At 38.3% G+C, this 14268-nt stretch overlaps 1 protein-coding gene across 1 annotated transcript; it reads left to right on the forward strand.

Moving 5' to 3' along the window:
• Positions 1 to 3359: 3359 nt before the first annotated feature.
• On the forward strand, positions 3360 to 4418 carry LOC118268917 (replication protein A 70 kDa DNA-binding subunit). The gene is made up of 2 exons (XM_050704045.1): positions 3360 to 3580; positions 4105 to 4418. Exons 1-2 carry the CDS (start codon positions 3449 to 3451, stop codon positions 4213 to 4215), a joined length of 243 nt encoding a protein of 80 aa, XP_050560002.1. The 5' UTR covers positions 3360 to 3448; the 3' UTR covers positions 4216 to 4418.
• Positions 4419 to 14268: the final 9850 nt, after the last annotated feature.

A 14268-nucleotide genomic window follows, 5' to 3' on the forward strand; every position in this document is an offset into this window, starting at 1 on the left:
CACCAAAGTTGGCGCATTTAATAAGGATTATAAAATGGTATAGCACTTTGCAAATTATTTCTTAAATTCGACACAAAAAAAGATTTTTCAACGAAACTCCGTTTCGATGAATTTGTTTGAACTTACTAATATTTCTTCTAGTGTACTCAAATCATACGTTACAACCTCGTATGCACTAGACAACACTTCGCACGCGATTTGTTATCATCATGTTGAAAATCAGCGAGGATCTCTTGTCAAACAACATTGTCTGTTTACCCGTGATTTCGCTTGCAGCATTCGTCGGCAATATTATCGCTAGACGAACTGGTGTTGTGCATCTCGAGCCATCGTATTCGGGCTTCGGCATTTTAGCTTATTTATTTTTTAAATTATTTTTTGCTTTACCTGCAATTGCTTGTAACGGTGCAAATAACTCTTTCTCGACAAACTAACGAATATTTGATGCTTCATCCCGCATTTGATCACAAGGCATGAACACGTAACTTAGAGCGGCCGTACACGGACTGCTCGAGCAGTTAGCGGCTGAGCGACATACACGGACGGCTCGAGCGGTCGGCGTCGACTGCTCGAGCCGTCGGTTGTTGACTGCTCGAGCAGTTGGGTAGCGTGTACTCAACTGCTCGAGCAGTTGATGTTCTTTTGATTTTTTCTGCAGGCGCCGCGAGGCCGCAAGGGGCGGGGGGAGGGAAGTCGGAGAGCTGTCGACTGCTCTAGAGCAGTCAACGGCTCGAGCAGTCCGTGTATGCCTCGCAACTGCTCACGAGCGGTCGACGGCACGATGGAATTTCATCGTGCAGTTGACGGCTTGAAGCGGTCGCGACTGCTGTATACATGACGCTGCCGCGTCCGTTCCTTTTGATTTTACTACACATTTGATAATGTGTTTGATGCACTATGATTGCAATCATTCAATATTATTTAGTGAAACATGATACAAAACATCAGTTCCTCTAGTAAGTCTAGTAATATTGCCGACGAAAGCTGCAAGCCAAATCATGAGTAGACAGACAATGTTGTTTGACAAGAGATCCTCGCTGATTTTCAATATGATGATAACAAATCGCGTGCAAAGTGTTGTCTAGTGCATACGAGGTTGTAACGTATGATTTGAGTACACTAGAAGAAATATTAGTAAGTTCAAACAAATTCATCGAAACGGAGTTTCGTTGAAAAATCTTTTTTTGTGTCGAATTTAAGAAATAATTTGCAAAGTGCTATACCATTTTATAATCCTTATTAAATGCGCCAACTTTGGTGAAATTTGCCACTACTAGCGCCATACATAATTTATTCAGTACAGTCACTTAAAGTAAGGTAAACATTTTATTCAGAGTATTTGGTTCCTCTAAAACTAACAATGTTTTCCAATCTAAAGCAGTTGGCTAAGAATTTATGATTCCATATCACTGGAGCACTATTCAGGATAATGTAAGGAAGACTGCAGACAAAAAAATAAAGATTTGTGGCAACAAGAGTCAAAAGACTGGCACAGGGTGTACTTTTTTGTGGATAACACATAAGTCACTGTAATTTAAAAACTGTAGGACTTAGAATTTTTTTTATATTTTTCTGATAACAGTTGAAACCTTGCTGATCATCTAGTGCCCGTTGGAAGTCAATTTCAGGGACACCCTGTATAATCGACACTGTCTAAGTGGTCAACTTAACAAACTTAACATTAACAGTCTATGTACTGATATAACTTGAAGTTAATGCACCGGCAAGTCCACGTAAAACAGGAAAAAAATTAATTCATTACTACATTGCTCATACACTTTCATAAAGAATATCATTTATAAGCATCAAAGGACAATAAAATTGGCAGATTCCATACAAAAATACCCGTGACAATACAAACCAAACCTAGAGTCGGCACAATCAAAGAGGTCAACTCTGACGTTTGTTAGTCTATGTACCGCTATAACTTGTTACGAACGTAGTGGTAGATAACGATAACGTTATAAATTAAAATATTTAATTCGTAATATTAGTTCATTACTTCCTTACTCACACAATTTAGAACTGTATTTAAATACACGAATTGTTCAAAGAACATACAAAGAAGTATTTTATCTTGATATGACTTAGGAATTTTGGCTATAAACAACAACTGATCTTATTTAACTCTCTACCTCTCCCATAACTTGGGACTCGAGGTGGCGCTCCACAAGTCCAAGGCCATGCGTTTTCATAGCCGCGGGAACGCGCCACCTCCGGATGTGTCAAAAATATCGGCAGGAGGGGTTACCATCGGCGTCGAGACGACGATGAAGTACCTAGGACTCGTCCTCGACAGTCGATGAAACTTCGTGGAGCACTTCCGACGTTTGGCTCCTAAGTTGAAACGGACGGGGGCTGCGCTTAAGCGGCTCCTGCCCAACCTCGGGGGGCCAAATGTAATCCGTGGATATCGTACGATCTCCGGGGAACCGGCGAACCTCCTTGCCGGATTGCCGCCATGGGATCTGGAGGCAAAGGTACTCGCGCGCGTCTTTAGATTGCGCGCCGACGCGCGTCGTCGGGGCGAAACTCCGCTGCCGCGCCAGATTAGTGCGTGGCGGGACGAGCTCCGGCGTGATCTCATGGTGGAATGGCAGCAACGACTGTCGCAACCGAGGGCTGGGCTCGCTGTCATTGCAACGGTAAGTCCCCTCCTTGGGGAGTGGCTTGAGAGGCGCCACCGTCTGACGCAGGTGCTTACCGGACATGGAAGCTTCGGTAGGTTCCTGTTTTTGATTGGGCGGGAGGAAACGCCCGGGTGTCATCACTGTGCGGACCGCCCGGAGGTCACGGTGGAGCATACGGTGGCGGTGTGCCCTGCATGGGCTGAGCACCGCCGTGTCCTCAGGGACGTGGTCGGCGACGGCGGCCTCTCGCGTCCGGCATTGATTCAGACCATGGTGCGGAGCGAGGGGGATTGGGATGCCAAGTGCGGGTCTGCTGACGGTGAGCAAGGGTAGCTCGCCGCCCGACCAGAACCAGACCCGTGCGTGCGGCGCGTCGCGTTCTGCGCGCGCCTCAAAGAGCCATCAGACCACCACAGATGAGGCCCAGTAGGGCTGATGCCTAATCCGGAGCTGCGGACTACCTAGCGGGTTTACTGGGGCTCCGGCTCGACGGGCAGGTGTAGGAACGGGGTGGTTTTTAGTCAGTAAGAGTCTGACACACCCTCTCGCTTTGCCCAAGGCGGGAGAAGTCATTGGACGCTTTCGCCCCTCAAAAAAAAAAAAAAATGGGTTTCTATACAAGACAAGCTAAAGTCCGTTGCGTGTGATGCGTACGATGCGGGCCTGTGGACGCTTACCTTGAAACATCGTTTATGCCTTCTGGGACTAAACTGCCCACCTAATGCTATTTATTAATAAACTTTTCTCTTCAACAGGCTAACGTATCAGATGCAACTGGCGATCAGCGTATAACTGCCTTCAATGAGGCTGCAGAGGCGATGCTCGGCAGAAACGTCGCGGAAATCGGGCGCTTGTTCGAATATGATAAGACTGGCTACACTCAAATGTTCGAAGAAGTCAAATTCAAGACTTTCGTGTTCAAGTTCCGCACTAAAATGGAGACATACAATGTAAGTAAATAGAAACGACTGCACGGTTGGTGCGGTGGCTGGGCAACTGGCTGCCGCGCAACGGGTAGCGGGTTCGATTCCCGCACGAAGCAACTCTTTGTGTGATCCACAAATTGTTGTTTCGGGTCTGGGTGTTATGTGCATGTGAACTTGTATGTTTGTAAACGCACCCACGACACAGGAGAAAATCCTAATGTGGGGGGCAACGTTTTGGCGGGACGAGCTCCGGCGCGAAAGGAAAAAAAACAAAAAATCATTCTGTATTATTGTATTTTTATGGTATAAGCCGGTAAACGAGCAGACGGATAACCTGTTGGTAAGCAATCGCCGCCGCTCATGGACACCCGAAACACCAGAGGCGTTACAAGTGCGTGCGGCGGTAATCGTGAAATAAGAATGCTTATTCGCTACTTGATTCTTTACTTCTTTTACTTCATTCATCGAACTGAATACATTCGTGTCCTTTGACACAAATATAAATTTTGAAACAATCATTTTTAACTCACAAACCATTTATTTTGCAGGATGAAGCCCGCCTCAAAACAACAGTAATAAACGTACAACCAGTAGATTACAAGGATGCCAACAAAAGATTAATCGCAAGCATAAAAACACTCTCTGGAGTCGAAGTTTAAGTTCTTTTTTACTTAAATTTTTAGTATTAATGCTTTTTAATTAAGGAATATAAAATTCATAATCCACCTGAAGATGTGATTAATTAAATTGATCATGTAATGTAATAGTATGTAATGGATGATAATATTCTTATCTTGTATTGTTAAATTCTCCTATTGTTATTCCTCAACTATTATGTCAAATAAATCTTAAGTTTTTTCTACATATGCCTTTTTATTTTAAAGAAAACCTTTCCACTAGCATTTTCTTCATAAATTCACACACACGTCACTCTTAGACCCAGAATAACATTAGTATATCACGGATACGTTGCCGATGCGAGTTACAGATGGTTTCCTTAGTATCGATACATCGCATACTCGTGCTGCGCATCTTACTCGCACAGATACATAGCTTAATATCAGTGGAAACAGTCACACAGTTTCACATTACGCCATTTTAGTTTGGCTATTACGTCCCTATTATGTCACAGCATATCTACATAGCACATCTCTAGTGGAGAGTACCCTTACGGTCAGTTTATACTAGCGCAGAGTCGAAGCGAAGAAAATAACAAATTCAACCTTGACCGCTGTGGAGCAGAGTAACGCACACATTCTTCGGAATTCGTGCGTCTACGCGCGAACAACGTCGATTGGTACACGCGTATTCTCGCGTATCCATGTGCCCACTAGCGAATCTACGCGTCATCAGTTGGAGATTGGCCTGCGTCTATCGCGCATATACTAGCGAATGCGCGCGTATTCACTGGAATTCGCTTTGGTTGTAAAGAATTTTCTTCATCAGATCGGCTCCATACCTTTACCAAATTGTAGTGGTTATAAACAAACACACTAATAGTCTCTACATTTTTAAAGGTTTCCTTAGGTTTCCTCTGACAATTTTCTTTTAAAAAGGACTGCCTCATTGGCCGAGTGGTTGCAAGTGCGACTGCCGGGCAAGGGGTCTCAGGTTCAATTCCCGGGTCGGGCGAAGTATTACTGGGCTTCTTGGTTTTTCGAAAAAAAATGTTAGTGGTAGCACGGAGTCTGGAAATGTGTGTATACTGTGTATGTATGTTCTTTTAAAATAATAACCTATGTTACTTTCAGAAACGGAAGCCATTCGAGCAGCATTGGAGGAAGCATTCGCTGTCTACGGTAGATCTGTGCACAGGCAAAGTAACTATCACGTTTAGACCAGTCATCGACAAGACTATGAACGAGGACGTCAAGTGGATCCCTCCTGTGCCTAGAGTCTACTGATTTATTTGTCGTTGTACATGTACACAATTATGTACTACAATATGTTCGGTGGTGTTCAAAAAGTGATTTCATCATCACCTACTGAAAATTTTGTAAGTAATAATTGTGTACCGCCAGTGAAATGTGATAGTTTTGAGTAATTAAACGTTAATGATTCAGAAAATTCTCTTTTTTTTCGACGAATTAAAATGATTATTAACAGGCAATGATTAATAAAGCACTATTTTATACATAAAAAAACTATGTAAAAAACTGACTTCCAAAAGCAACAAACACGTTTTGCTTAATGTCAATTATTTATAATAGCGCATCAGGTCATCATAAGGTGGAATTTGTTATGTCCGTAAGGATTAAGGAGCCACATCAGATTTTTTAAATCTGATTTTACCATTATTTAGCAGCAAGGAAGATGATTTTGCAGCACGAATTCTAGATTTAGTAGCAAGATATATAACTAGATATATTAATGCAAAAGTGGCTCCTCAATCTAAACGTTTAAATTGAGGAGCCACCTATAACTCGTTAAGTAATAGATGAATATTTTTGAAAATTTTGTATCATTTAGCAGCAATTTTGCATATTACCGTCTACAAATTTCGCTTCTGTGGCGCTAAAATGTAAGAAAATACAATACTTTTAGTATGGCTCCTCTATCTAAAGGGGATTGACCAACTTGTATGGGACTTTGGCTATTTTTGAACAAGCACTTCAGCTAATAATATATGTTTGATTTATTAGTTCATATCAGTAAGAATGAAGATACAAACTTAGTTTTGTATCAAGATTTATATTTAGATATTTTTTTACATTTTATTAAAACTGGTTATACATGAAATAAAACATTTTTTTCTATTAAATTGCATTATTAATCCGATTCATATGTAATTAAAATATGGTCAAAGAACTCGGCAGGTGGATTAATAATTTTCTGGTACCTTGTCCAGCTTAAAAACCAAATAATAGTTATTATATGTGCACATCAACCTACTGTTCTAACCCACCATGCAGTTGCAGCGATAATGTTTTATGGCTGTCCTGCCTTTAGTGTTATTTTCATATAATATATATAAGTACAAAATATGTTTTCCTACTAATGTGTCTACTTTGTATTTTCCCACGCAATAAATTGGAGTTTCAACACTCACAATGCAAAAGAACAAAGCGAATAATATCTGTCATTTTGACGAAAAACACAACAGATTGACAGCAGATTGGCAGCACTAAAGACAAATTCAAAGCCAACTACTACAAATACTTGGTCTTACCATAACAAATACCAATAAAAATAGTTTTTTTTAAAGTACAAATTGATACAAAGTTATTAGCGTCAGACATTTACTAAAATATTAATAAAATTATTGGTAAATTACATTTTTGTTGAGCAGCCTGTTCAAAAATAGCCAGATTTGGACAATCTCCTTTAACAGGTGAATTTCTACTGGATATGAGCGATCAATTATTATATTCGACATAATGATCATTTAGTAGGTGTTGTGTTTGTTTTTGCAGTATAGGAATAAAATAGTAAAACATAGTAAATTTTGTAGATGAACGCATTTTCTTTGGCTCCTCAATCCTGACGTTCTAATTATATATGTTTGACTGTACCCACCTGAGATGACAACGGAATCTAAAACCAGAGATACTAGCATTTAGCAGAAATGTCTGCTAAATATATCTGCACAGTTCAGCAATGTATTTAATTTAGATTCTGAAAAAACAATACTTAACTATTTTCTTGTAAATTCAGCGTGTAGGGTGACCATATACTCGTAAATGAACCCAAGATAAGTAATTTGTTAAATTTATATTTTCATAACTGGTTATATCTATTGTACTTACGATTTAATTATTTAGCAATCAATGTGGCTATAAGTTATAGAATGAATGAATATTGGTTGATCAGTGCTTATACGAATTTTAGAATCGTAATCATCGTAACAGAATATCTCATCTTTCGGTGTAAGATAGTGACATTTATAGTGGCCTGTGCCAGTTTCGATAATTGGTGGAATAAATTCTACAGCACCTATTAATTTATATGATTTTTGCGAAAACATTATAAATTCTGGTATTTCTCTTACTCGGAACTTTTCACAACCATTCAGTTCATATGAAATTGTGTTTGATAGAGTATATTTACACACAGTTTGCTTGTTACAGAACGTACAGTCGGTTTTTTGATCAGCGATTAAAGTTGCATCTTCTAAACTTTGGAGGCCAAAAACAGAAATTATGTTCAAATTCAAAGGCAAAAATGATACCCTCAAACTGTGGTCACCCTACACGCTGAATTTACAAGAAAATAGTTAAGTATTGTTTTTTCAGAATCTAAATTAAATACATTGCTGAACTGTGCAGATATATTTAGCAGACATTTCTGCTAAATGCTAGTATCTCTGGCTTTAGATTCCGTTGTCATCTCAGGTGGGTACAGTCAAACATATATAATTAGAACGTCAGGATTGAGGAGCCAAAGAAAATGCGTTCATCTACAAAATTTACTATGTTTTACTATTTTATTCCTATACTGCAAAAACAAACACAACACCTACTAAATGATCATTATGTCGAATATAATAATTGATCGCTCATATCCAGTAGAAATTCACCTGTTAAATTTAGATAGAGGAGCCATACTAAAAGTATTGTATTTTCTTACATTTTAGCGCCACAGAAGCGAAATTTGTAGACGGTAATATGCAAAATTGCTGCTAAATGATACAAAATTTTCAAAAATATTCATCTATTACTTAACGAGTTATAGGTGGCTCCTCAATTTAAACGTTTAGATTGAGGAGCCACTTTTGCATTAATATATCTAGTTATATATCTTGCTGCTAAATCTAGAATTCGTGCTGCTAAATCATCTTCCTTGCTGCTAAATAATGGTAAAATCAGATTTAAAAAATCTGATGTGGCTCCTCAATCCTTACGGACATAAATATTTGTGTACGTTACGCCAGCAAGAAAGTGTCACCTAGAGTGATATGAGTAGAACGTACTACTACGTTCTACTCAGAACGTACTACTATGCAGCACCTGACGGAAAAGTGTGATATAGGATTTATCTTATAATAAAAAGGATTGTATTTAAGTACAGTAAAACCGGGTAAATAGAAATCGAAGGGAGATTAGATACAGGAACGCGGTGAATAGATGTTAGGACATATTATTATTTATATTATATTATTATATGTATGGGGAGGTCTCTCCTTCTCGGGTTTGACCCGGTGAAAACGAGCATCGCGTCCCGTGACCGATATATTATTATTTATATTATATTATATTATTTTTTATTATATTAAATGGGCCGAACGTTTGGCCGCTATTATATTTTACCTTAACATTTTTCAAACGGTGTACAGTGCTGTCAAAGGTCTCTTGGATATTGGTTCATGTGCTACTATTTTAGGCAATGGATCACATAAACTTATTTTGAGTATGGGAAATTCCCATATTAACACGTTCACTGTCCCAGTACAAAGTCAAAATATATTCGTACGTCCATCTACAAACGTTTTATTTTACCCTCTTCATATACAATGTGATAGGGGCGAGACTTCTAACCCGTTAAGGCTGAGTTCTACACCTAATTTTATCGACAAAAAAAATAATATGGGGGGTTGAACCCCTAATTGAAAATATTGAAAAATAGTGATTTTTTCGGTAAAAATAATTCACAAATGATTTTTTTTCTCACCAAAACATTATCAAACATATGAAAAAAGTAATGAATTAGTTAGCCAAGGTTATTAGCTACCGTTTGTCGTTTTTTTTTGTTTCTACGACGTATACAACCTTTGATATCAAAAAAAGTAAAAAAAATATTAAAATAGCCATAACTTTTAGGGGGAGGGGATTCGACCACTTCGACCCCCGACTTTTGTCGATAAAATTAGGTGTAGAACTCAGCCTTAACGGGTTAGAAGTCTCGCCCCTATCACATTGTATAGGAACTGGCAACATTTTACGGTGGCTCTTTAAAATTTTCGGTAGGTACCTAGCTGTTTCCAACCATACGTCCGGTTAAATAAAAAACATCAAATTTACTTTTGGAATATGACTCCAACCGGAGTCATGGTTATGTGAGTTTAATAAAAACTCATTTTGACTCCATTTGGAGTTACTGGACAGTGAACGTCTCCAGCATCTTTTCCTAACTATCGAGTCAAAAACGGTAACATGTAGCGCTATATAAAATCAAGAATTGAAGAATTAGAATTACAATTCCACTTTTACGAGAATTTGAATGGAAAGAAGTGATACCACTGGACAGGCGTTAACATACCATTTCCCTAAATCATTCTGGACCCACTTGCGGACACCTAGGTATTTTTAAAACGTATAAGCGGTTATCCTTGAAATATTTTTGGCCTCGCATGCATCGTGATGTATCCAACTTTATCTCAAATTGTGATTGTGTAGAATCAAATTGTGTAGGTCATACAAATACCCAATACATACATGTGTCATACTTCAGCAGAGCCACCAATTTAGAAGTTGATCATTTTATCCTAAAATGATGTACGTGAAACGAACATAATGTACGCATACCGTTATTACTGTACGTGCATTGGATAATGAGAAAATCGACATTGATTAGGAAACTTAGGAAAGCCAAACGTTACTGTGTTTTGATAAAAACACACTCTACCACTCTTGGTACAATGGATCGGCCTAAAGACTGTTGTCGACCATTCCAAATGGTAAGTGTGGACCTTGTCGGACCCTTACCTGTAACTAGAAATCTAAATATGTTTTTGCTAGTCGTATTCTGTTGCTTCTCCAAGTATTGTCTATTGTTTTCTATACGACGTGCTACAGCAGGCTGATATCATCTCTAAAATCTTAGAAGAGAAAATATTCCTTGTACATGGAATACCTAGTACAATACTAATGGATAATGGCAGACAATTTATAAGTACAATAATATAATTTATAAATTATAAGTATAATTTATAACTTGAACTTATGGTCTTGAAATTATGGTCACTCTACTAGAACATTGTATGGGGTAACATAATTCTTGAGATTACTCGCGTCCCAAACAGTGTTGAGGGTAAAAGGATATGTCATTTTAATGGGGTTAATATGAGGATTATATGGACGTCTACAGCAAAATCCTAGCTATTATAGTTACAGTAAAATGGGGTGAATAGGGATCGAGAGGTGAATAGGGACAGAAGAGGGGTGAATAGATACTATGAAGAATTTCCCTATACCTATTCACCCCTCTTCTGACCCTATTCGCCTCTCGATCCCTATTCACCCCATTTTACGGTATTGAGATATCATGGTTTAAAGTAACGTCAGGACTGCGCGGCCACGAGTTTTGTGTTTTAAATTGATTTCGTCTGTTTAATTACACTTTAGTCGTATTTTAAAGCTTTTGTCAGTTTCGACAAATTAAGACCTTTCTCCTTATAACTCCTATACTATATGAAGTCTTCAATTTTAATAAAAAAAATACTAAAAACAAAATAGCAAATCAAGGACTGCGCGGCCATGACTTTCAAGGCGAATATTTAATTATAATATTGATATAGAGCTTTGATTCATTTTTCGACAAATCTTGACAAATACAGACTTGAGTTGACAAAAGGAATTATTTCTCTCTATCCCAAGTAGTTGCTGAGATCTCCGTGGCCGCGCAGTCCTTGACGTCAGGATTGCGCGGCCAACTTAAGGCCTCAGCCTCGAATTTTGCGGGCAGCGGGGCGGCGGCGGCGCGGGAGCGGGAGCGGGGCGGCGGCGGCGGACCCGTTCTCGAAACTAGCGGGCAGATCGCGCGGCACTACAGCGGTGTAGTGTTGTGTTCGTCGTTGTGTTGTCGAGATATTTGTTTTTATTAGCGAACGAAATCTTTTTGATTCAAATTTATTCCTAACGCTCGATTTACTGTGGGCAAAAGAAGAAGACCTACTATAGGGCAAGGAAAATAAATGGCGAGTTTTATCGAAATTATGAAGAACAAAGACAAAATTCCGACAAATTCTACGACTACACTAGAATGAGTGTAGAAACTTTTGACTATATTCTTGAAACTATCAAGAGTGATTTCAGTTTTTGCTTTAGTCTTCAATATTCAGTTCGTTTTTTATTTCTTCCCATAATTGGTTAATTTTTCTTCTATTTTTATGGTTCACATCTTTGCTGTTCCGTATGGGTGTCCTCTCAAAGATTGCCGAAATCATTTGCTCTTGCACGTCCGAGGACATTTTGATACGTCACAAAAAAAATGTAGGTACACAACACTATACTACAATGCAGACGCGCAACGCGGGCGGTCACCGCTTGACTGGAGTGCACCGCTCGTTGCCCGCTCCCGCGCCGCTCCCGCGCCGCTGTTTTCGAAAACCGGTCCATTTGATTATACGCAAAAGATCCTGCCGCTGCCGCGCCGCCGCCGCTGCCGCCCCGCTGCCCGCAAAATTCAAGGCCGAGGCCTTAAACGCTTATAACTTCTTTATTTCTGCTTTGACAAATACGGGGTTTGTTTCTTTTGATTTTGACAAATATCGAAAAATTTTTGGCTGAAACCATTTTCTGATTTGATAACTTGGCGGAGCAATCCTGACGCACACAGTAAAGCTATCTCAGTAGAATTGTAAATCTGATAAATATGCGTTGGGCTCATTTTCTCATTAAATTGCTACCTTGCTGTAAATTTGTGTTTGTTCAAATAGTAGCTTGTAGTGTCATGTATTTTTATAATAGATGTCCGTAAGGATTGAGGAGCCACATCAGATTTTTAAAATCTGATTTTACCATTATTTAGCAGCAAGGAAGCTGATTTTGCAGCACGAATTCTAGATTTAGCAGCAAGATATATAACTAGATATATTAATGCAAAAGTGGCTCCTCAATCTAAACGTTTAAATTGAGGAGCCACCTATAACTCGTTAAGTAATAGATGAATATTTTTGAAAATTTTGTATCATTTAGCAGCAATTTTGCATATTACCGTCTACAAATTTCGCTTCTGTGGCGCTAAAATGTAAGAAAATACAATACTTTTAGTATGGCTCCTCTATCTAAATTTAACAGGTGAATTTCTACTGGATATGAGCGATCAATTATTATATTCGACATAATGATCATTTAGTAGGTGTTGTGTTTGTTTTTGCAGTATAGGAATAAAATAGTAAAACATAGTAAATTTTGTAGATGAACGCATTTTCTTTGGCTCCTCAATCCTGACGTTCTAATTATATATGTTTGACTGTACCCACCTGAGATGACAACGGAATCTAAAGCCAGAGATACTAGCATTTAGCAGAAATGTCTGCTAAATATATCTGCACAGTTCAGCAATGTATTTAATTTAGATTCTGAAAAAACAATACTTAACTATTTTCTTGTAAATTCAGCGTGTAGGGTGACCACAGTTTGAGGGTATCATTTTTGCCTTTGAATTTGAACATAATTTCTGTTTTTGGCCTCCAAAGTTTAGAAGATGCAACTTTAATCGCTGATCAAAAAACCGACTGTACGTTCTGTAACAAGCAAACTGTGTGTAAATATACTCTATCAAACACAATTTCAAATGAACTGAATGGTTGTGAAAAGTTCCGAGTAAGAGAAATACCAGAATTTATAATGTTTTCGCAAAAATAGGTGCTGTAGAATTTATTCCACCAATTATCGAAACTGGCACAGGCCACTATAAATGTCACTATCTTACACCGAAAGATGAGATATTCTGTTACGATGATTACGATTCTAAAATTCGTATAAGCACTGATCAACCAATATTCATTCATTCTATAACTTATAGCCACATTGATTGCTAAATAATTAAATCGTAGGTACAATAGATATAACCAGTTATGAAAATATAAATTTAACAAATTACTTATCTTGGGTTCATTTACGAGTATATGGTCACCCTACACGCTGAATTTACAAGAAAATAGTTAAGTATTGTTTTTTCAGAATCTAAATTAAATACATTGCTGAACTGTGCAGATATATTTAGCAGACATTTCTGCTAAATGCTAGTATCTCTGGCTTTAGATTCCGTTGTCATCTCAGGTGGGTACAGTCAAACATATATAATTAGAACGTCAGGATTGAGGAGCCAAAGAAAATGCGTTCATCTACAAAATTTACTCTGTTTTACTATTTTATTCCTATACTGCAAAAACAAACACAACACCTACTAAATGATCATTATGTCGAATATAATAATTGATCGCTCATATCCAGTAGAAATTCACGTGTTAAATTTAGATAGAGGAGCCATACTAAAAGTATTGTATTTTCTTACATTTTAGCGCCACAGAAGCGAAATTTGTAGACGGTAATATGCAAAATTGCTGCTAAATGATACAAAATTTTCAAAAATATTCATCTATTACTTAACGAGTTATAGGTGGCTCCTCAATTTAAACGCTTAGATTGAGGAGCCACTTTTGCATTAATATATCTAGTTATATATCTTGCTGCTAAATCTAGAATTCGTGCTGCAAAATCAGCTTCCTTGCTGCTAAATAATGGTAAAATCAGATTTTAAAAATCTGATGTGGCTCCTCAATCCTTACGGACATTATAATAGCTACCTTTCTGCTGCTTTTATGTACATTGACTGCCTCATCAGTGATCACTATTTCATGTAATCTTTACCCTCTGTGCCTCGTAGTATCACACCGCTTTTGTAGGATACACATGGGGGTATGGCAGTCATGTAACTATTGAGGATAGTGTTAAAGTGGAAGGTTTACACTATTCCAGGGTTCACCGTTCCGGTACCGGACTTCACTGATATTAATTGGACTACCTTGCAACAAACTCTCCACCTACGCT

The sequence above is a fragment of the Spodoptera frugiperda genome, chromosome 25, assembly GCF_023101765.2.
Source record: "Spodoptera frugiperda isolate SF20-4 chromosome 25, AGI-APGP_CSIRO_Sfru_2.0, whole genome shotgun sequence".
Lineage (NCBI taxonomy): Eukaryota > Metazoa > Arthropoda > Insecta > Lepidoptera > Noctuidae > Spodoptera > Spodoptera frugiperda.

Bases quoted from the DNA above. Each gene is read 5' to 3' on its own strand.
- LOC118268917 (XM_050704045.1), top strand. From the start codon at position 3,449: ATGCTCGGCAGAAACGTCGCGGAAATCGGGCGCTTGTTCGAATATGAT. The intron at 3,581-4,104 runs GTAAGTAAATAG...TTTATTTTGCAG, and splicing joins CTAAAATGGAGACATACAAT to GATGAAGCCCGCCTCAAAAC.